General features: G+C 42.5%; 1 protein-coding gene across 1 annotated transcript in view; it reads right to left on the bottom strand.

Moving 5' to 3' along the window:
- Positions 1–6,015: 6,015 nt before the first annotated feature.
- Positions 6,016–24,809, bottom strand: part of LOC126184340 (uncharacterized) — a 338,389-nt gene continuing 319,595 nt past the window's right edge. The window contains exons 2-3 of the mRNA XM_049926717.1: positions 6,396–7,130; positions 6,016–6,142 (exon numbers count right to left, since the gene is read on the bottom strand). Of these exons, the coding sequence (XP_049782674.1) occupies positions 6,016–6,142; positions 6,396–7,130 (862 nt within the window). The remainder of the gene's footprint in view (positions 6,143–6,395; positions 7,131–24,809) is intronic.

Below are 24,809 nucleotides of genomic sequence, written 5' to 3'. Positions count from 1 at the left end.
GGAGGAGTGGGGCATCATTTTCTGATAATAAAAGCTAAGAGTATTTGAACACAAAATTTATGTATTTAGGCCGATGTGATACATCAATACTAACGATCAGAGAACACTAAACACTGCCGAAGTTTATGATCCCATAAAGAAAGTGACTGAAGAGAGTCCTACCGGTAGAGGATGTATTGCATTCCCACATCACAGATACACTGATAATATTCAAGGTGGTTTCGAAAACTTTAGGCAGTGTGGAGACGGGAAACTATTTCTGAGAAGTAGGGTGGCAAGGTATTTTTCGTTGTTGTAAATGGGCCCTGAAGCTCTGGTAGAAATGTGCGACCATAATAACAGTAACTGTCAAAGTATAAAACTTTAAAAATGCTCGTAGGCGTGAAAGTAATACATGTCCAGATGGTATTGAATCCTTTATTGTGTTCACTACGCGTTTCCGGCAAAGCTCATCATCAAATGATCTAGTAACAAATAATAAAGAAAAGTGCAAAAAAAAAAAAGGTTCAAATGGCTCTGAGCACTATGGGACTTAACATCTGTGGTCATCAGTCCCCTAGAACTTAGAACTACTTTAACCTAACTAACCTAAGGACATCACACAACACCCAGTCATCACGAGGCAGAGATTTTCCCTGACCCCGCCGGGAATCGAACCCGGGAACCCGGGCGTGGGAAGCGAGAACGCTACCGCACGACCACGAGCTGCGGACAAGAAAAATGCAAATAATGGCATCATACAAGAAAGCTTTATCAAAGAAATGGGGTTATATGAATCTCAAATGAAATTAATTGTAAACCCTTTTGAAGAACATAATAAGTACCAACTAAGATTATTATATTCATTGACAAGGACGTTGAATAATGTCTGTACAAGTGTCAAGCAAAATATGTGCTGTCGTATACAAAAAGTGGACCTAACCAGTTGCTGACTACAGTTACAGTGTCAAGGCACCGCTAACAAAGGCACAACGTAAGATTGTAACACTGCAGGGCAGCACTTCTGATCACGTGTAAAATCCAAATGTTAATATATAGTAATAAAAGCTGAGTCAGCACTAACGCGCAAGGAGATCAATTGTAAAAACAGTATAATACTACAAGACATTACAACACCGTCATACAGAACCACATTCGGTATAATTTGTTCATAATTACGATAGAGGGCATCACATCCTCTTCAAAGTTAGTTAAAATATTCATTTTTCTATAAAATAAAATTAATTAAAATAATTATTTCGTTTTTACCAGCACAGCTGTGCAAGAAAGTCAACATTAAAACACAATGCGATAGTGCACGTTTCATAGAACAAACGTATTGTCACATGTCATTTTTGCGTTTTCAGAGTGACTTAATAAAAGCAGTTCGCTAATAAAATTACGTGTGTTCATTAAGAATTCCATGAAACATAGAAAAAGAAATAAAAAGAACAGCCAGATGGTGACTCTTATTGTAATTTCTTACGCACAAGTAAATCATTGAAAACATGTACATTTTGGTAATAAAGCTACTGTATTCAGGTGGATTCAGAAGTTATAAAAAATGAGCAGATTTCAAGCAATCGTAGGTGTTCCTTTCTTTTGTTTTCAATGATTTACTTGTGGGTAGGAAAACACAATAATAGTCCCCAGCCAGCTATTCTTTCTTTTAGCTTTCTCTACGTTTTATGGAATTCTTAATGACCATATGTAATTTTATTGGCGAACTACTTTTCTTGAGTCATATTGCAAACGCAAAAATGACATCTAACAGTATACTTGTTTTACGAAACCTGCAATGTTGCATTGTGTTTTACTGTTGACTTTTTTGCACGGCTGTGCTGGTAAAAACGAAATAATTATTTTAATTAATTTTCTTTTATTGAAAAATTATTGTTTTAATTAACTTTGTATTGAATGTGACGCCCTCTACTGAAATTTTGAACAAATCATACCGAATGTGATTCTATATGACGTAAATGGAATGTCTTGTACTATTATACTTTTTTTACAACCGCCTTCTTGCACATTAGCTGGCTGAACTTTTATTATTTTATATTAACATTTGGATTTTACACGTCATCAGAAGTGCTACGCTCAAGTGTCATATGAGCTTACGTTATGGCTCTCTTAGCGGTGCCTTGACACTGTAACTGTAGTCAGCTACTGGTTAGGTCCACTTGTTGCTTACGCCAGCACGTGTTTCGCTTGGCATTTGTACGGACATTATTCAACGTCCTTGTCAATGCACATATTGATCTTAGATGGTATGTACTTATGTTCTTCTGAATGGTGTACAACTGATTTCATTTGAGATTTATATTACGTTGTTTCTTTGATGGAACTGTATTGTGTGATATATTATTTGAACTTATCTTTATTATTTGTTACCAGTTCATTTGATGATGGGCTATGCCAGAAACGCGTCATGGGCACAATAAAGGACTCGGTAACATCTGGATTTGTATTACTCATGCGACTTACCAGCAGATTTCTTATTCACTTCCCTAGTTATTGTTCATTGTGCAACGAAGAACATTCACTGCTCGCGAATCTTAATGATTACAATAATAGTAATAAATGATAAGCCGCTCCAGTTTCTAGTAAGAACTGTACTAAATCTATGAATGGTTTAGGTCTTTACATCAAGCCATTTTCAAGAGGACTGTGGAAGGCTGTGCTGTAGAGAGGCAACTTCAAATCAAAGCATACTTCACGTTGCTTCTTTACATCACAATTTTCAAATCCACTTGAAAACTGCTAGATGTGAAGTCCGAAATCGGTCGTGGCCTTAATAAAGTTCTCTTTAGGAGCGTGAGCTAGTTCTCATTAACTGAACGAACGGTTACGGAATCAGCATCCTCCGAACACGGAGAAACTAACAATAATAATATTAATAATAATAATAATAATAATAATAATATCGGACTTCAGCGTTATGTTAAAACATACTTTGATGGAGGTACAGGACCTAAAGCTGCATCCTTCGCCCTGTTAGCAGCTGTAGAAGCAGTTGTACTGAGCATCTGCACAACAGCTCGTTCAGGTTCTCGTAGGACATAGTTAAACATAGTGATAACTTTTTGTTTTGTCAGTTACAATCGTATCAGTGCCCCATAGAAATGAGTGAGCCAGTTAACAATAACAACAACAACAATAACAATAATAATAATAACAATAAGTAAATATAAATAAATAATCGTTAATTCATATATGTAAATACAGCAACAGTGAACGACGTGCGTTTGATAATGGACGGCTGCTGAAGAGCACAACTACGACTTACGCAGATAACACGGCGCAAGTGTGATCCCGGTTACCTTGAAAATTCTACAGTGTATCCATCGCTCTGTTTGCAGCTGCAAAAGGCAGTTCTACTGTACACATGCAAGAAAGTTGCTCAGGATCTTTGAGAACATAATTAACTTGGCGGTAACGCGTTGTTTAAACTGTTACCATTATACCACTACCGTGTAAAAATGAGTGAATCGATAAGTAATAATTATACATCATAATTTTGAAATTTTAGATGTTTGAGGATACCGCGACTGCTTTTAGTGTAATAATGGTGACTGACTCCATCTCGATCATTTTTTTTGTGTATATTCGGACTACGGGCGTCAGGTATTTTTTTTACTTTTTGAGTAATAATTATATGTACTTATCGTATCATTTGAAGTATACGTATTTTTAACCTTTATTTTGTTAGGCTTTAACTTAAAAATTTTAATTTATTACGAAGGTGACTTTTATTATACGAAGGAGTCAGTCACGTCACAATGTACACAAGTTTCATTAGAGCTCAGTTTGCGCAAGCTGTCTACTTTTAACAAAATCCGCGCCCTGCTGACGAACTGTAATTCACAGTCATTAGGTGCGAATGCTTTACGATCATATATATTTATATATTGTCACCGCACGTGTTTTTATGCGGCAACAGTATCAGCTTTTGTAGTATCATCTCCTTTCCCTTTTTTATCAGGTACGGATCTGAAGATAACCTGTAACAAATGTTAAAATCGCTAATACGAATAAACATAGATAGAGAAGCAGAAGGAGTCTGTCTTTGTTCATCATTGATGATAATAATAACAATAATAATAATAATAATGAAGTGTAAATGATTATTCGTAATGTGTGTGATGACGGACAGTAGAGGTAACGTGTGGTGGACTACCTTTAGCTGCTGTGGCGCCGCGTAGATGCGGTCGAGCAGATCGGCGAGTGCGTGGTTGCGGCGGCTCTGGCCGCCCTCGAGCTGCGACGGGCTGGAGGCGGTGCGCTGGTGGCAGGGCGGCGCGCCGCCGCTAACCTTGCGCCTGGCGCCGGTTGCCGGCTGTGCGGCTGCGGCGGGGCGCGGAGCGGGCGACGCCGACGGCGAGGGCGACGGCGAGGGCGACGCCGCGGCGGCAGCAGGGGCGGCGGCAGCAGGGGCAGCGCGGGCGGCGGGCCGCGGCCGGTGCACCTGCGGCTCGTCCAGAGACTGGACGGTGGGCGCGCGCGACGGCCCGGCACTCGGCGGACCCGCCAGCTCCTCCAGGAATTTGAGGTCCTCGCTGCAGTGGAATCTGGAGTGGATGCGCGGCTCCGGCTTCTGCATCTCGGCCTCCAGCATCTGGCCGTAGGGCCCGCGCAGCGGCCGCTTGGAGTAGCGGCGCGGTGGCTGCGGGCTGCGCGAGCGCGCGCCGTCAGAGTCGGACATGTCGGCTAGGAAGGTGGCCGGTGACGCTGTGTGTCGACGTCCGCCGCTGCCGCTGCCACCCTGGTCGCTGTCGCCCTCCGACAGGCTGTCCGCCCTATATAGGGGGTGGGCCTTGCACCCCCGGGGCTCCTCCCTCTCCTCGGAGCTCTGGCAGGTGAGCTGCGGACGCGTCGGCGCCGGCGCCGGCGCCGCCGGCCTCCACTCTTCGTCGTCTTCGTGCTGGAGCGTGCGCTGGCGCCGCTGCTGCTGCTGCTGCTGCTGCTGCTGCCGCTGCGCGCTCCCTTCCACCGCGTCCGAGCTGACGTCAGCGCTGGACCGCTGTGCGGACGCCGCCTCTTCCCTCTCGCGCGGGGGCGTGGTCGGCGGCGTGTAGCAGATCTGTGTTCGGCCGAGCGTAATCTCGCCCTCCGACCGGCCCCTTTTGTGACTAGAAGGTTGCAAACTGATTCTTACGGCCGATGTCGGACTGTCGGTCCCCACGTCTCGATATTCGGCCTTTTCTTTCGGCCACTGCGCCACGAAAACTGGACCCGATCCCGTATCGGACTCGGCGGCGTCGCCCTCAGTTTCTCTAGTGCTCGGTCGCTCGGCCGTTTCGCTGTCGTCTAATAGCATTCTCGTTTCCATCTTTTCGGCAACCTCTCGGTCGGGGTCCTTGAAGTATTCCAAGATTTCACCGGAATCGTCCTCGTAGCATTTCTGAAAAGCGTACTCGCAGTTCTCGTAATCCTCGAGTTCGCCGTCGTTTTGGTCGTGCGCTTTGGCATACTCGACGGTCTTGGACACTACGTGCGCCGTATACTCGCGTACGTCGCCAGACGCGTCGGGTATTTCTCGGTGTTCGTCGGTAACTGGCGGCTCGGTTCCGATCGATTGGTGGCAGGCCGCGTCAGCTGTGGGAGCGGGCGGCGTATCTGGGTGCTGCTTATCTCCTAACTCGCTAACGTTGGCCGCCACGCCACTGTCGGTCAGTGATGTTTCGCTCTCCTCGGCGACTTCGGGCAGCTCTCGGACGGCGCAGGAGCTCAGTGGAGTGCAGAGTAGGCTCTTGAGCCCGTTGCCGTCGATGGACGTGAAGGGAATGTCGTCATCGGATCGGGAGCCCCTCCTCGGTAGTGGGTATGTCAGAGACCGCGCTCCGGACGGCTTGTGCGAGGCCTCGGACGAGGCGGTACCGTCCGGCGACTTGCCGCAAGATATCGTCGAGGTGGGGGCGACGAGGCCTTCGTCGGAGCCGACGGCCGAGTCTACGGAGGGAGTGGAGCCTCCTGCGGCTTGCTCTTCGGTAGAGGGCACAGCTAGGTCGGCAGCTGGCGCTCGCTTGCGCGGCAGCGTCAGGGAACCACCTGCCGCCGTCGGAGGTGGTACAGCCGCTGGCGGCGGTGCCGCAGCTGGCGACGCGTACGGGCTGGCGCGCCCCACGCACCGGATGTACTTTCCGTCCGACGGCGAGAAGTCCACCTGCGAGAAGGACGCGCTCCTGATGGGGATGCTTCTCTGGATGTAGGACCCGACGATGGTGCGGGGTTCGGGTTTCGGCAAGCGCAAGTTTACACAGTTGAAGATATCGTCCTCGGGCGAGGACGCTGCCGGCTTCTCCTCCGCGGTAACAGGGACGGGCAGGTGCGTGGGTGTCGAGGGGGTGGCGGTGGCCGCCTTGGCGTGCTTGGTACGCTGTGGTGGCAGGGGCGGCGGCGGGGGCGGGGGTGGCGGCAGCGGCGGCGGGGGCGGAGGCGGCCTGCGCTCGCCACCCTTGAGCTTCTCGGTGAGCTCCCGCAGGCGCTCCGTCTTGTCGCTAGTGCGCGCCGGCTTCTTGCGGTGCGGCGGAGGGGCGGGGGGCGGGGCCGCGCTCGGGCTCTGCGCGTGCGCACTGCCGGCGGCAGTGGAGGCCGAGGCGGGGGTGGAGGGGGCGGGGCTCCTCCGGCCAGAGCGCTCCAGCCGGAAGCGCTGCAGCCGGTCCAGCGCGTTGCGGCGCGCGGCGCCGGGCCGCGGCTGCTCGTCGTCGGCCACGTCGAGGGCGGCGTGGGCAGAGGTGCAGGTGGCCGGCGGCCGCAGGGACGCGGGGAGCTGCGGCTTGGTCCGCACGGCGACGCGCCGCGTGCTGGGGGCGGCGGGGGCGGGGGCGGTGGCGACGGCGACGGCGCCCGCCTCACCGAGGCGCGACCATTCGAACGTCGACCGGTAGACGCGAGGCTGCAGATCCGACACTGGCTGAGCGCGCGCCGCTTCGCTACTATTTATGCGGCTAAAGATACCGGCGCGCCTATTAATAGCGGCCGTGTCGGTGGCTGTGGGGATCCGGGAGTGCAACAGCTGCGCCACTCCGCAGCAGCAGTCCGCCTCGTTGTTTGGCGCGCCTCCGCGGGGCGGCGCGTCGTTCGCCGCGTGGCTGCCTCCCACCGGCGACACGGACACACGCGCGCACGCCAGAGAGTACGTGCCCCCGCACCTGCAACACACGTGGTCGACTCACACTCGACAAAACACTTCAGTTTACAGCCTTTCATTAATTACGGTTCACTTAACTGTAATCGGCATTTTATACTAAGCGAAGAGAATGTCGCCGAAATCACCTGCCGGGGCTCTAGTCGTCTCTATAATGATTTGTAACTGACGAGGGAACTTCGAAATAATACAGCAACCACCTTGGTTAGACACATCGTACTCGTGGGAGAAGTCGTGTCTCTACACCGAACAACTAAGACCTAAATAGTATGTGATTGATAGATCAATGATTAGCACTTTTAGGATTTTCATTCCCTGCTTAATCTTCAAAAGGACTGACAGAACATCAGTAGGCTACCCACTTTCGTTTTCGGTACTTTCTTTCCAAGTCACGATGGCTGACTGTTATAAAATATTTACAATTCCGGTTTCAGCATGTTACTGCCACCGACAGACGTGGAATATTCGTAAAAAGATGCTTGCGCCGAAGTAAAAGGAAACTTTCAAATGAACGTTCATGTACACAGAACTATATTCTGTAGCTTTACACAAAACATTTTTATGCGAATATTGCACTTCAGTCGATGGCAATAAGGTACCGATAACGATAATGTACATAGAAAATACGAAGGTAGGGTTTAACATCCCGTCGACGACGAATTCATTAGATACAGAAACGATCATGTGAATATTTTATTATGATCAACGTCCCTGATGTATAAAAGAACAATTTGCTGAACGAAAAAGTCTTGTTTTTGAATTTTTACACGCTTATTCAGAAGCATGTTGTAAGTTTCTCATTTCTGTTACTGATTCAAAATAATTACAGCAACAAAATATGTCTCCCACACCCACTAACTTTTCAGATTTCCCACTTCCCTGGGTTAAAAACAGCTACTGCAGAAATCATTCCTGAAATAATAACATTTTTAGTAAGAAATACGTAATTGATGTGGCACAGTTACACGGTTAATGAGGTAGGGTACAATGGGTAGTGAGTTTCTAGAAAGATAAATTCATATTTTCAAATTTCAATCATTAAACTACGATGTGCAGACTGTCACAACGTAATCACAACAGTATCTGTCGATAACTTAACAAAATAAATGCCTTTCCAACTCCACAGAGAGAACAGAAGTCTTACAGTGCAGAAAAAAGGTACAAAAACCTTACGAAATTCCCATTACCGTGACTCTTGAATATGATGTTAAAACAGACGACTTAATCAATTCATATTAACATCTTAATTTATAACAATGCGAGTTTCGAAATGATAGACAGCAGAAACCAGTCGTCGTTTTCTTTCTAGCTTTATTGAAGCAGATCCAGATTTCGGCTAGTAACTAGCCATTATCAGTGCTAAAAATGCAACAAGTACATAGTCAGAGCATAGCATAAAAATTGCAATTCATGACAAAAGCTATACTACTTGTACATTAAATTTCATACCAGTACTTCAGAGCTTTTTTACCTGCTCTAGAACGTCTAAATCTGTTGTTCGTCCTCCCGTCACAGTTCGTTCAAGACTACTGTGTAATGAAGGTAGGCCTTGCAGAGAATACGTCGGTTGGCTGTATGGTACCCTCTACATGAAATACGTAACACGTAAGCTTCATATTAACGCAACTATGGTCCCTAATAAAACTTAATATTGGCATAGCAATAAAATAAAGTAAAATGCAAGTAAAATTATTGACGTTGCGGTACTGAATTACTGCTACATTTAACAATTAACATTAGCAGATGTAGAAATTCCAGATTCATTCCTTGTGAACCAGTTGTTTGTTAGTCTTTAAAAAGCTTACGTAACATCAGTTTCATAAAAAAAAATTACGTAAAATATTTACAAATCACTAGGAGATACAAGAAGTATGCTGTGAATATTGGAGTTGATTTGATTTCAATATTTTTTCTCTTGTACTCTTTCTTTTCTTTTTTTAATCATCGTGACGAGGTATTACTGAATAATTTATAGATGGCGAAAAATACCGTAAGTAAATGTGCAGCCATTCTCGATCTCTCCGTGACATCTTTTCTTTCGAACGCAATGTGTTCTCCAAATCTAATTTCCAGCCTCCTTCCCGTTCGGCCAACGTAACAGGCCCCACAGTCTGGGTAATCATTTTATAAACTAAGGAAGCATGAAATAAACTCTTTGTGTCTACAATATGTTGCAAAATACATCCTAGATTATTTGTGATTCCAAAAGACACTCTCACATTATACTTTCTAAAGACAGTTGCAATTCTTGTACTCGTTTTTTCATAGTGAGGTAAACTAACCAATTTAGTATTTTCTTTTGGAACCATATTATTGTAAGTAGCCATCTTATTTTTGCATTTATTAGCTATGTTCTTTTATATGTTAACTACAAAGTCATGTGGTTAGTTATTGCTTTCTATATCATTTCAAAAGTCATATCACAGTCGTTGGGTGCATTCCAGTTTTCTAATGGAAGGTAATTTGAACAACGAGAGTAGAGAATTACTTGGCTTCAACATCCGCAGAAGTAAACTGCACAATGAAACAATTTTTCCATGCCCTCTGTCACAACTGCTCACCTTTAAAACGCGAAATAACACTGACATCATTCTGCAATCGCGACTAAGATCAATAATTATTGTTTAATTAAATTTATCCAGATTTTATGGAACTGTATTTAGCGTATGGAGGTCTGCGACTGGTATATAAAAGTACAAAATTTTGTGGACTGAAGCTCATAAAAACTTTCTGGATTTCTTGACAAAACCAACGGAACTTCGTCGCCTAACCCCACTGCCATTAACAAAACAATAAAAACATCGCACTCATGTCAAATTTATTCACATAAGTAATCAATAATAAGTAGATAGGCACCTGATGAATGCAGCACACTGTCGAAATGCGTAGTGGCAAAATAAGCGTTGTTATTAAAACGAGACTGAAGCAGGGAACTATGCTGTTTTTTAAAAAAAAAAGAAAAAAAAAGAAAAGAAAGTCATAGCCATGGTTCTGTTCCAAATAAATTTACATTCCTCCTACGCCCCTTCGCTGTTCAGCGTAAAAAAAGTCACTGTACAAATGAGAGACGATTAATTCATGATGGCAGGAACAACACTGTGGTCTGTTTTCATTCCTGTAGATACTAAGAAATATTTGATAACAAGAAGTTTATCACATTGTCCCATTTAATACACAGGAACTTCTCAGATATAGGATTAGAGATAATGACGAGCCGACGAACTTCTTGAGGTAAATATTCAATCCCTGATAACGCCACAGACTTGAAACATATATAATTACTGATATATATTGGTCTGCATTCATTAAGTACAGAAAGATTTTGGACAGCTGGGATGTTTCATCCTTCGTATCAAAACGCAGCATTTTAAAGCACATAAATTTGCTAGTAAACCTATAATTTTTATCCAGAGTACAACACGCTAGTTTTACTGAATGCAATTTTATTTCTGCGTTTGCGCAACATAAATCGAATACATGCTTATCTCTTGTTACAAGTGCAGACATAAAAAAGTGAAATAGTTGTGAGATGTTACAACAAACCTTCGTCAAAATCAAATTGTCATGGGTGCAGGTGAAAAGAGAGACTTCATGAGAGGTGTACCCTTTTAATTTAACAATGATGAGTTTCCCAGTCTACAAGCCTTGTTAGACACGGTGGCATGTTCCGAGCGCACTATCGTCTCATTAGTGTTGCATCCGTCAGCGAAAGGAAGACCATAGTTTGGTAAGGCTCCATGTCCCCTATGCAGTGTGACTCAGCTTCAGTCAGCCGAGGGAAGGTAGGTTTATACTAAAGTCATTTACAAGACTGCAGCCGAAATTAGTGCTGAAAAATATACTCATCTTCACCTGTAATTTAAATTAAATTTTTTCAATTCCTTCACGAACACCATTCATTTTTCAGTTCCTCAGTTTCCTTAAATCAAGTAATATACACTATTAAATTGTTGCTGAACCTGCGAAATTTCAAAGTCATTGCAACAGAATCCACAGCCAAGAATTTCAGCTGAGAATAATTTACCACTTTTGATGATTCAATATAATTTGCATTACGACTAAGAAGGTAAGGTAAGGTGAAGTATGTACATATTTGAATTAAGCTTACAAAATGAGACAGCCACTGCTCATCAGTATGAAAACCGTAGTTGACACCCGAATGAAGAACAAGAAATCTGCCTGCTAAAAGAAGTTCTGGAGCACTTATAATCGGCGACTACGGGCATATAAAATAAAAGACGCTGTTTCCAGAGATTAGTAGAACAAGTCCGGCGCTTTTCGACTAAATAAGTTCTTCGTTATAGGCAGCTGATACAAGAAATTATCGTTATTTCTGGAGTTCCCTACATCACTTCAGGTAAGTGCTGCGATGATTCCTGCAGAAATGCAGCAGCCATTTTCCTGCCAAACTGCTTGTCACGCGTTATGCTTCTACTTCGTCCTTGACGTGTAATTGTCGACGGCACGATAAATTCTATACTTTCTGCTTTTCATTGTTGTCTCTGCTCATCGAAACGTGTCTGCGTTCATAACTTTAATTCAATAAGTATAATCACAGATATTTATTCCTTACACACTGTACTTCTCTTAAAAGAAAAAAAAGGAAAAAAGAACTTAGAAAAATAGCAAGGAATATGCGCAACTTAAACTCCTTAAATGCGGATTATACAGAAATAGAACAATAAAAGGTCTTTAAAAACAAATTACAAGCAGTTTTTCTTAACAGGAGAACTAAAACAGAAACGTAATAGTAAAATGAAATGACGATAGTCAACAACAACAAAAAATAAGAAAGTAAATATAATAATTAAAAAAGTAGATTACGACTAAGCTATTTCAGGAGTATCAGATCAGTCAACTAATATTACCAAGAAGCGATTTGTCAAGAGCTACTGTAGATATAACCTGCGCCGTTCACGGGAGCGCCTACAGCGGCCTGAGTATACGACCCGCATAACGTCTTCACAACACGTAAGGGCACGCGCTCATTGACAGCTATCGCTTCCGCTCTATTGCCTGTCAGCGCTAAACGACAATGAAGCTTAGAAGAAAATCAAAAAAGTGATAAAGCCGTAGGAGACTTTGTGATGTTTCAGTTGGGTGAACATCTTCACGCAAGGTGGCAGGTATCATAAATTAGGATGTTGTTGTTGTGGTCTTCAGTCCTGAGACTGGAATTAGGATAGCTACTTCGAATTGCTATATCTGGCCTTGGCAACGAACGTAGCACAAACTTTCTGAAGAAAGAAATTTCCAACTTTTTCTGCATTCAGGCATTAAAATAACTCAATGACGAGAGATGAAAATTTGTTCCGAACCAGGGTTCGAAGCTGGCTTTCCCACTGTACGCGAGCAATCGCGTTAACTTTTTTTTTCGGCATTTGATCTGGGGGGACTTTATATGACACTCATTAAAATTAGTCGTTGAATAATTCACTCAGTTTTTTTATTATTTATTTATTTATTTATTTATTTTTTTATACGGAAGGCACGCAACCCTCTGACCGAACACGCCCCATCGCCTATCCGAGCACGTCTCCCTTCCGACCCATGTTCGAAAGAACATACAACATTTGCGCCTGACGGCATATCGATCTTTCAGTGCAGATGCACATAATGATCGGCCTCTCGCGGGAATACAGTGGGGCTGAGAGCGAAGAGGAATAATGAACAGGGGTCGCTGCTCTGTAGTGTGAGACATATGGAGAAATGGGCCGGACGGGAGACGTGCTCGGGTAGCTGCAGCAGTTAAGGCGACCGCTCGCGTAAAGGGGGAAATCTGGGTTTGAACCCCGGTCAAAATTACCATCTGTCGCCATTAAGTTATTCCAATGCCCCAATGCAGAAAAACTCGGAAACGTCTTTCGTGAATTGTATATATACGGCTGAGGATATACTCAACAGTGCCTGTTGTTTGGGGCATGCATGTCCGAAAGAACAGGCACCATACCTATATAACTAACTTTCTCGTAGATTAAAATTGCAGCCCAGATCAGAGTCTGATCCAGAATCTCCGACATTGTTGTTACATACTGATGTGTCTACACACGGCTAAAGGCGCACCCCATATCTTCAATCTCCCAATATGCCTCTCGCATATTTTGGCTTAGATGCCACGTATTTCAAGATGACAGTTATACGTCCACCGAGCTAAACCTATGACAGATACGCATGGTGAACATTCTGGGCTAGTCTTGAGTCTAGAATGGTCCGAAAAGTACTACGACTATCTCAATTGAAAATCTTTGTGACACATCAAACATCAGGAATGGCAGTAAACAATAATGAAGGTTCTCACGTGTTATTATTGTGTTAAGAGATAAGCAGAAAGGGACCTCGTAAGTCCGCCATTTTACGCCACACCATGCCAAACTCCAGTTGTCATCAAAGTTTGCGGAAGTGGTACACACTGTTACGACGGATATGACCTTTTTCTTGACCGAGTGAGCGTATGTTTAACAGTAGACCTAGGACTTGGTTCAAAAATTACTTTAGCTCAGTTAGTCAGAATTATTGTGGCACTTAAACGTGCATCGCTGTCGTGTGCTATATAAGCTACAGGATTAGCGTCCGCTGCTTCGCTCGCTTTTGCTTGGCAATTACAACAAAAATAATTTTGTAAAGATATATTAGGCCTAATGAAAAAATAATTTATTAAAGAGCTGTTTCTTTTCCTGTGCAGTTCTGACAAGCCCAATTTGCCGTGATGACTGATAAATAGCTTTCTTTGATTTAGTTTACGAAACGCAATACCATCTAAACTTTTCCCGCTAATTACAGACGTACAAGAATGATCTTTTCAGGATGAACTTCTAACTAAAAAGCGATTCTGGTAGCTGTAGTCATAAGTTTTTGTTAACCTTGCCTTTTGAGTTCTCGTGACGATATTTCCACAGAAACTTTCATATTCTAACACTTATTTCTTTGTTTCTAATCGAATAGTCAAATATCATTTTTCGTAGATTTAGAATTAAAAATGTGTTAATACAGCGAAATATTTTCACAAATTTTCATCCCCTACCTCACTGAAACTGGTAATTGTTTTATCTCTAACCAAGCAGCCAAATTTTCATATATTTCATAGACAGAAGTGACAATACTCAGTAAATGACTGAATATGGTGTCGTAAGCCGAAAACCGGTTAACACAATAATAGTATCACTATAGAACAAAAGCAAACTAGCGCTTTTCGTTTATTATAGGTGATTTATTCATGCATTCTCCCAAAATACTCACATTTTACTGTGCAAACGAAATACAACGGTCAGAATCTATCCGTTCCTAACACTCTATGAAACTAGACGCCTCATTCACTAAAGCACTGTTACAGACCGAGCGAGGTGGCGCAGTGGTTAGATACTGGACTCGTATTCGGGAGGACGACGGTTCAATCCCGCGTCCGGCCATCCTGATTTAGGTTTTCCGTGATTTCCCTAAATCACTCCAGGCCAATGCCGGGATGCTTCCTCTGAAAGGGCACGGCCGACTTCCTTTCCCATCCTTCCCTAATCCGATGAGACCGATGACCACGCTGTCTGGTCTCCTTCCCTAAACCAACCAACGAACCACTGCTACAGAACTTGGGATAAGATTGAGTGTATGAATAGCATTGTGCATGCTGGTCATTGGCCATTGACAGAGGCTGAAAAATATTTCTGAGATGGTACTACTCACAGGCTATTCATGGCATCATTTTCTTCTTATCACTATGTCTAATATGCTGTGTAGTATCATAAGCAGGCTGCAACATGTCTCAAGCATGTCCCAGAAAACTGACGGTATAAAAGAATGGAGATATCTGGAGCGCATTTTGTTGGAACATCTGCTAGAAATTGTGTACATTTATTCCTTAGCGTCTTAAGATAGAGGAACATTGTGACCAAGTAGATTGCAACCATCGGAAAGCTAAGCGCGGCAGGATGAGTAATAAAGACATTGACTGGAAATCAGTAATAACACAGAAGATATGTTGGACTGTTGTAGCGTATCATTGACAGTATAACTTGTCTTGAAGTATGCAAAAACAGTCCGATGAGATTATCGGGTTTCAGGTCCTCCTGTTATGCAAAAAACTGTTTCTTTACATAAACCTAAATATTTTTCAGGCAACTTTGTGTCATCATCAGTAGGTATTCTTATTCCGTTCTGTAAAATATTAGTATATTTAATTCATAATTATTGTAACAAAATCAAGCCTAAAAACAGTTTTTGTAGCAACCTCTGTACATTACTGTAGACTGGTAACTTGTCATCTATAATTAACTGATGTTACTGTGAGTTTGGTTGGCGACCTAACAAATCATTTTCTCTGCAAACGTTACTTTGTTGTTCGAAAATTTTTGCAACTATATCTTGTAATTATATACAGTTACTTTCTGAATGTCCACTGTCATCGCCGGCCCGAATGACCGTGCGGTTCTAGGCGCTACAGTCTGGAACCACGCGACCGCTACGGTCGCAGGTTCGAATCCTGTCTCGGGCATGGATGTGTGTGATGTCCTTAGGTTGGTTAGGTTTAAGTAGGTCTCAGTTCTAGGGGACTGATGATCTCAGATGTTAAGTCCCATAGTGCTCAGAGCCATTTGAACCATTTTTTTCCACTTTCATCTGCATTTCCATCTGTTGTTGAAAGCAACACATAAACACGCATTTTAACAACAGATGAGAATGCAGATGAGAGCTGATAATTCGAAACTTAATGTAAGTAATCGCAAAATATAGTCGCGAGGTATTTTCACACAGCAAAATTACCTTCACAGATGAAGTGTTTCGGGGTCTTCCACATCGCGAAACACTTGTATTGGCACCACTTTGCTTGAACCGCTGCAACGCACACTCCACTGTAGACTGGGCTACGCCAACTTTTGTTGCTATTGCCCTACTAGAACTTCAGAGCTACAACTAAAGCGCGTTTTTCAATTCCAGATTTCTGCTTCCGTCCCATTAGGAGGTAACATGGTTTCGAATGACCCCATCTCAGGTAAAAGCACGTCAGTGTTGTTGTGGATACTCATCAACGCCCCTGTAGGCAAACAACCAGTGAGATACGCAACAGAGGCGCTTAGCCTTTACACATTTACAGCATTTAATTATCAGAACGGAAATATGAAAGAATATTCAAAATGAAATCCCTATTTTAACCAAAAATCCATATTTGTGACACGTGATCGAAACCTTTTGACCGGTAGTTTTCTTGCTCTCGTATTTTATTCATGAACGGAAAAACGAAAACGTAATCACTTTCTCGCCTCGGTAAACTTACAAGTTAACCTACTATGTAATTGTTATTCATAGATAATCGGAACTAAATCGGTGTCGCAAAACCTTAAATGCAAATTCTTAGACGATACACGATGCAATTAATTGGAGCGATGCAGTTCTAATTCATTTGAATACGTTCCTTGGATATCTGGCTAAATTTGAGTAACAACATTGAGATTGTCATAATACTAATCCATTAGGAACCACTTGTTTTTCAACTGACTTCATCTGTTACCCTTCCAGCTCTCAAGGTATGAGCCCTGATTTTAATTTAAAACACAGCAACCAATTTGCGTGTCATGACCCCCCTCCTTTTCCCACCCACTGGTCACCAATCTCTCACACCTCCTGTCTCCATACTACCTCCCGCCCTTCTTCCTCAGTCTACTGCACTGGACTCGCGTTCGGAAGTGACAGTACTCAAATCTTCATCTCTTAGTTCACATTTCGAAACTCTTCCCACGTCGCTTAAGGCACGTGTCGGGACGGTTTCTTTGAAAAGGACACGGGAGGTTTCCCTTATTCTTCCTCAGAGACCACGTAGACAACAGTACGTTTAACTCTAGTCTTACTTTTCTTGGTATCCCCGCCTCCGTTTTGCTTCTCTCATACATTGAAACACACACACACATCGCGACGCGCGCGCTCACTCCATGAAAGGAAGGAGGGAGACGAAGACTATTGTGGCATTTTTACATAAGATCTTCGCGCGCGCTCATAACGTAAAAAAAAAGGAAAAAGACGGACACGATTGTAGCATTCTTACATAAGATTTTTGAAAAGGATCATTTCTACTACGCAAAATCTTCAAATAACGGTTTAGGTAAAGTGAAACATTGGAAGACAGCGTTTGAGCATCGAAAGGTATTTGTATGGCTATTGGCGCAGAGTGAGATGGCGCATAAGCTACACAGAGGACACGCATTCAACAGGGCTTCGGTTCACATCCCCGTTCTGATATCTAAATTTAGATTTTCCAGCTTTTCCGTAAATCGCCCAATGAAAATGCGACAGTCGTTCACTTCAACATGATATGCCTTTTTTCTCTTTTATTATTCTATAAACCAAACTTGAACTCCGTCCCTAATGAACTCGTCGGCGACGGGACTTCAGAAATTGGTACATAAGTAAATCAACATTTATGTTACGTTAACTTTAAATGAATCCACCTGTTGGTGGAGGTACACTCATGGACAGAATTCAAGAGAACACTAGCCTTTTCGTTGTGCTGAACTGCAAAGCTTTACTCTCTATTAAACAGATTAACATGCAACGCAATACAGTCCTACCAACCTACTGTTAATTTACATGTGTCTCTAGTGTTCTTCACAGGAAGCAAAAAAATTAGCTGCCAGCTGGAAGTAAGGGTTTAACAAAAAAACTTAAAACAAAAACATTTTAACAAAAAGATCAGTTATCTTTTACCATACAACGAGTAAGGAAAATAGTGTTCAGCCAATAATTTCAATTATCTTCGTCGTGTGCGCTTTTTTGTATGCGATGTGCAACTCGTAAACAGATTTACTAACTGATCTGCGATATTATTTTTCCCACTGCATTCTGAGTTCTTCACGACTGGCAGATGCTTTTCTACAACCCAGTCTTCGTAGTTTCAGTGAATGGAGACAACAATAAGACTTCAAATGCACCTGTTCAGAAACATAGCTCGACATTCATTACCCATTGCTGTCAACGGTGCATACATCACATGAAATCCTCTGAGATAGATGACGTGCGACAAACTATCGACAGTAACTAGTATTTCAAATACCTGTCATCTTGATCACACCAGAGGGAGGTGATGGACGTTCGGTGGTCACTATGGTGCCGATAATGATAACTACAAAGAAGCATTACACAAAACCCGTAAGCACATTGCTTTATCGATATTAACATGATTTTATGACTATATATGAAATAAGTTATATCTTAAGGTAGTCCTCGGAGTTGTACTAAGATTCATATAAATATTTCCCTTTGTTCCTGATAGTCAAATGTTTCACTAAAACTAAAGCTGCTAACCGGTTGGACACGTATTAACAGCCATTTACTCGTTGGCGGCATAGTCAAAAGCGGTACTTCCTGTTTACAAAATGGTTCGAATGTTTCTGAGCACTATGGGACTTAACATCTGAGGTCATCAGTCCCCTAGAACCTAGAACTACTTAAACCTAACTAACCTAAGGACATCACACACATCCATGCCCGAGGAAGGATTCGAACCTGCGACCGTATCGGTCGCGCGGTGCCAGACTGAAGCGCCTAGAACCGCTCGGCCACAACGGCCGGCTAGTTTTTACAGTTACAGTAGACTATCAACTAACATATGAAATTAAATTACAGACAAATATAAGATTTTTGTGGTATGATTGATGATAATTTTCTTTACCGGTCATTCCCACGATTTCCATTTTTCGCTTCTTACTTCTTTCACCTCTAACGATGTTTGTTAACGTGAAAAATGCAGCGCTGCATCGTGAATCGGAATCCACGTTGAGCTGTAGGTTCTCCTACACCTGAGTGGGTATGTAAGTTCAAAGGTTGGAGGCAGTCTACGACGTACTACCACCAACACAACCATGCCTAGTAAAGCACTGTCCTCTCAAAAAAGTGTTTGGATAGATGACTGCTTCACTTTTTATCGACACAATAACGTAACGTGCGTCGTAGATCAATGTGAAAAATTAGATCTAACGGCGCCCAAAGACAAATACACCTTTGTGTCGCATGTTACAATGGTTATTATCTTTATTAGTAGCGCAACTAGAGTTCGTAGCTATCAGAGAAACGAATTTCTAGTTTATGAAGTAAGAAACTTAAGGCTGCTAATTGTTTACACTGAGGTGACATAAGTCATGGGATAGAGATACGCCCATATACAGAAGGCGGTAGCATCGCGTACACAAGGCATAAAAGGGCAGTGCATCGGCTGAGGTGTCATTTGTACTCAGGCGATTCATGTGAAAAGGTTTTCAAGGTCATTTTCGCCGCACAACGGGTATTAACAGACTCGGAACGCGGAATGGTAGTTGGAGCTAGATGCATGAGACATTCCATTTATTAAATTGTAAAGGTATCCAATATTACGAGATCCACAGTGTCATTAGGGTGCACAGAATATCACATTACAGGCATTCCTCTCGCCAAGCACAACGCAGAGGCCGAAGATCTTCACTTAACGACCGATATCAGCTGCGTTTGCGTAGAGCTCTAACAGACAAGCAAGACTGCGTGAAATAAACGCAGAAATCGATGTGGGACGCACAAAGAAAGTATGCGTTACGTCAGTGCGGTGAAATTTGGCGTCAGTGGGCTATAGTATCACATGACCAACTCTAGCGCCTCTGCTAACAGCACGACATTGCCTGCAGCTCCTCTCCTGGGCTCGGGACCATATCGATTGAACCCTAGACGACCGGAAAACCCGTGACCTGGTCAGATGAAATCCGATTTCAACTGGTAAGAGCTGATGGTAGGTCCGAGTGAGGCGCAGACCCTGAAATTTCCCCTTGTATGTAAAGAATTACAGTGCTGGAAAAACTCTTACGTTATTTGATTTTCAAACAGCTGAGCAAAACTCAACGTACTCAGACAGTTTTCTCTTTACTTATTCTGATCATCACTAAACTGGCACACAATATTTTAGCGCAACGCAATCTGACTTTCAATAATCCCTGCAAAAGAATGTCCCTGACTAACAATAACTTATACCTTTCATGAATCACGTACCTCACAAAAATCTTCGTGACTCGAGCTACTGCAATACAGCGAGCACCAATACGGCCAGCTAAATAAAAGTTTCTAACTACTGAAGGTACTAACTACTGATAGGCATAGTTAGCAAATGAAAGATTTTGGTAGAGAACAAACAATGTATTTACCTTAATAGCATTCAAAAGTCATTATATATATATATATATATATATATATATATATATATATATATATATATAACAAATTTCCTTTTTTCTGACGGACACACGTCCAGATCGTCCGCTCACAGTAACCTCTCAAAACTCTGGCATCTCTCTCCCCATATGCACCATTGCTGGCGGCTCACCTCCAACTGCCCAACGCTACGGACTGTTCACATCCAACTGCCCAACGCTACACTAGCAAACATTCCAGCAATGAGTCCAACCACCCACAGACTGCACACAGCGCAGTCAGCGATTTTCATACAGAGCGTGACGTGGCGTCACCAACACAAAAACCTAAACAGCCTACTTACAACTCCCACGAAACCATGGACCCAAGTTGTCAACAAGGCACTATGCACGCTGGTGGTGGCTCCATAACGGTGTGGGCAATGTTCGCATGGAATGGAATTGGTCCTCTGTTCCAACTGAACCGATCATTGACTGGAAATGATTATGCTCGTCTACTTTGAGTCCATTTTCAGGCATTCATGGACTTCATGTTCCCAAACAACGATGAAATTTTTTGCACGAAAATGGGCCATGAAGACAAGCCACAATTGTTCGCGACTGGTTTGACGAACATTATGAACAATTCGAGCGAATGATTTGGTCACCCAGATCATCCGATATGAATCCCATCGAGCAGTTATTGGACATAATCGAGAGGTCAGTTTGTGCACAAAATCCTGCACCGGCAACATTTTCGCAATTATGGGGGGCTATGGGGGCAGTATGGCCTAGTATTTCTGTAGGGACTTCCAACGACTTTTTGAGCCCATGCCAAGTCGAGTTGCTGCACTACACCGGCCACAAGGAGGTCTGACACGATATTAGGAGGTATCCCAAGACTTTTGTCACCTCTGTGTGTAATTCCCATACATTAATATCTGTAAGTAGGCTGTTTATGTTTTCTTATTGGCAACGTTACGTAGCGCTCTGTATGAATATCACTGGCTGTGCTGTGTGCAGTCTGTGGCTAGTTTGCATTGTTGTCTGCCATTGTAGTGTTGGGCAGCTGGATGTTAACAGCGCGTAGCGTGGCGCAGTTGGAGGTGAGCCGCCAGCAGTGGTGGATGTGGGGAGAGAGATGGCGGAGTCTTGAAATTTGTAAGACTGGATGTCATGAACTGCTATATATATTATGACTTTTGATGACTATTAAGGTAAATACATTGTTTGTTCTCTATCAAAATCTTTCATTTGCTAACTATGCCTACCAGTAGCTAGTGCCTTCAGTAGTTTGAATCTTTTATTTAGCTGGCAGTAGTGGCGCTTGCTGTATTGCAGTAGTTCGAGTAACCAAGATTTTTGTGAGGTAAGTGATTTGTGAAAGGTATAGGTTAATGTTAGTCAGGGCCATTCTTTTGTAGGGATTTTTGAAAGTCAGATTGCGTTGCGCTAAAAGTATTGTGTGTCAGTTTAAGCACAGTCATGTACAATTTTTCTAACGGGACGTTTCATAAGTCGACCCTTAGCCGAGGATACCTCACTGGAATCTTCTGATTTTGTTCTTGTAGTTTGTGTAATTAGTGTAGCTATTGTTTATTGCTAACGCGTAATCATAGAGAGAATTTCCTTTGTAGTTGTAGTTTTCATTCTTGTACAGTAAAACAGTTGTGGCATGCATGTAGATTTGCACCAAGTATTTCGCAGCTGCGCTTGCAATTAACGAGATATTATTTTCAATGTTATGTTAATGTGTTTTCTTGTTTTGCTCTTCAAATTGTGTTTTTCTGTGTTGTCGTGTGAAATATTGTGACAATAATGGCGTGTGAAAAACGTAATACTACGCTCCAAAGTAAACTGAGAAATGACAGTGAAGACGAAAGCAGTGTGTTAGCGCCACCGTGTAATGAGTTAACTAATGTTCAAAGTAGTAATTCTGTAATTGTACATAGGGAAATGGAGCGGGCTGCAAATAATGGTGTAGGCAGCGAAACAATTAGTGAACAGGGAAGCATTATCGATCGATAGGTCGGCAACAGCCCTCCTTAGGAATCGGGAATGACAGGACACAATCTTGCAAATACTGCAGATTCAGGTTTTGCGTCCTCGCCGTTTTCTCAAATAAGTCAAGACACATTTTCTGCTTTTCAAAATGCGAATATTGCCGGTTCAAATGCATTGCCGAATAGCACTGAGGAACATGTTTCAGACACCAGTACATTGTTATTACAATTAATGCAACAAATGGGACAAAAGCTTCAAAAGTTAGACACAATGGAACAAAATCTTCAAAAGTTAGACACAATGGAACAAAATCTTTAAATGTTAGACACAATGGAACAACACCAGAGACAAACACAGCAACAGTTAGACACAATGGAACAAAATCTTCGGAAGTTAGACACCACGTTTGAACAAACACGTGAAGATTTAACTACTGAGTTACATAACATTGGATCGAAATGTGAAAAAGTCTGTAATGACGTAAAAACACAAATTTGTGAGCATTTTCAACCTATTTTTTCGCGGCATGAAAATGCATTACAGAATCACGAAGCAGCCATAAAAGAACTGCAAACTATTGTTCATGAAAATCATGAGACCTTGCAAGCTAAAATTGACTCAGTTGCATCTACCGATTCGGTTACGCAACTTGCAAAAACTCAGGAAAACTTAAAGGACACAGTAGATACGATTTCAACACAAATGGACACTCTGAAATTTGGTTCAGAAAAAGACACTGAGGAAATAATTTCACTAACGGATAAAGCAGCTGAACTTTCAGATCAGTTCACTAACTTATCTACAAAGGTAGATGATGATCTGAATGACACAAGACCTGTAGCCTTCACGGACACTGAAGAGTATGAACAAATTAGAAAATTCAAACAAAATCAAAATCAAATCAATACACAGTACAAAAGAGAAATCCGGGAAGTACAAGATCAGTTGGCACAAGTAATACAAAAATTACGTATTTCAGAGGATACTCGCGCTCCAACACGGGAAGAGAGACTTAGAAATACGGAAAAACCACAAAATAATAACACAGGGCATTTCGGAAATTACGAAAGAAATTGGCGAGGTGCACCGAATTTTGAGATGAAACCGCCGAAACGACGTAACAATGACCGATATGCGGCTCGCCGACATGATGATTTTGACTATAAGCTGTTAATTACTACACATAAGTTTAAAACATTTAAGAATTCTGGCAACGACATTCATCCACAAGCGTGGCTCCATCAATTCTCTCATTGTTTTCCTCCCAACTGGTCATTAGAGCACAGATTAGAATTTATGTGTGGCTACTTAGAGAATGAACCAGCTGAAAGAATGCGATCGGTCATTCACGATTGTCACAGTGAAGGAGAATTTTATCATGCCTTCCTCTCAGCATATTGGTCTCAAGCTACACAAGACCGAGTAAAACATAGCATCATAATGATGAAACATTTCGAACAATCTGAATTTTCCAGTCTTGTGAAATATTTTGAAGACATGTTGCATAAGAATCAATATCTTTCAAACCAATACAACCCTTCAGAACTCATCCGCATTTGCTTAATCAAATTGCCTGAACATTTACGACATATTATTTTAGCAGGACGTTGCAAAGACGATACTGAAGCTTTTCTGGGACTGTTACAAGAACTGGAAATTGACACTGACAATCGCGGAACGCGAAAACAGGAGCACAACAATTACAGGTCACATCTGTCACAATTCCGCGATGACAGAAGTAATACACAACAAGGCTATTCTTACAACGTAAATCGTGACCAAAACAGACACCACCCATATGACAACCACTGGCAGAGTAATAATAGTTACAGCGAAAGATCGCATTTCCGTAGTAATGAGTATGACAGAGACAGTCACAGAAACAGACAATATGGCAACCAGAACTATTATTATCACGAGAGACAGAATAACTTCAGACGCAACGGTCTACCGTGCAGTGATAATTCAGGGAGAAATTCTCCACCACTTAACCGACAAGAAAGAAACTACAGGAACTACCGACATGATGACAGACGATATAATCATAACGACAGACCTGAACTTCATCAGAACTTGCGGGATTCAAACAGAGCAGGGCACTCTCGACAAGGTGAATTTGTAGAAGTTATGTCTCCTAATCCTAATGATGCGCGCCAACAAAGAGACAGACAATGACCCGCACCGCAAGCAGCCACGTGCGCCGGCTGGCTCAGTGAAAAATAACATAGATGCTAACCTTGAGAAAAATTTTAGTATTCCTTACCGACGTATACCGCATGATAATTGCGTTGAAGTTGAAACTCTGTGTGCTAGGAAGAGTAAAGGTTTACACCACATTTCACATGTAAAACCGTTTATTGAGAGATAATCTGCTTTTACATTCTGGATTTAAAGTACATTCTGTCAGATACCAGATGACACAGCGGTTAGTTTATGTGACAGCTACACGATTTTATCACGGCGCTACTAATGAGTGACAAATTACAATGTTGCTTTTGCGGTGTTTCTGTTTTATTTCTGCACAGTTTTTCTTAATTATTCTGGAAAGTAAA

Source organism: Schistocerca cancellata, chromosome 4, assembly GCF_023864275.1.
Source record: "Schistocerca cancellata isolate TAMUIC-IGC-003103 chromosome 4, iqSchCanc2.1, whole genome shotgun sequence".
NCBI lineage: Eukaryota > Metazoa > Arthropoda > Insecta > Orthoptera > Acrididae > Schistocerca > Schistocerca cancellata.
This window is presented reverse-complemented; position numbering and strand designations above follow the sequence as displayed.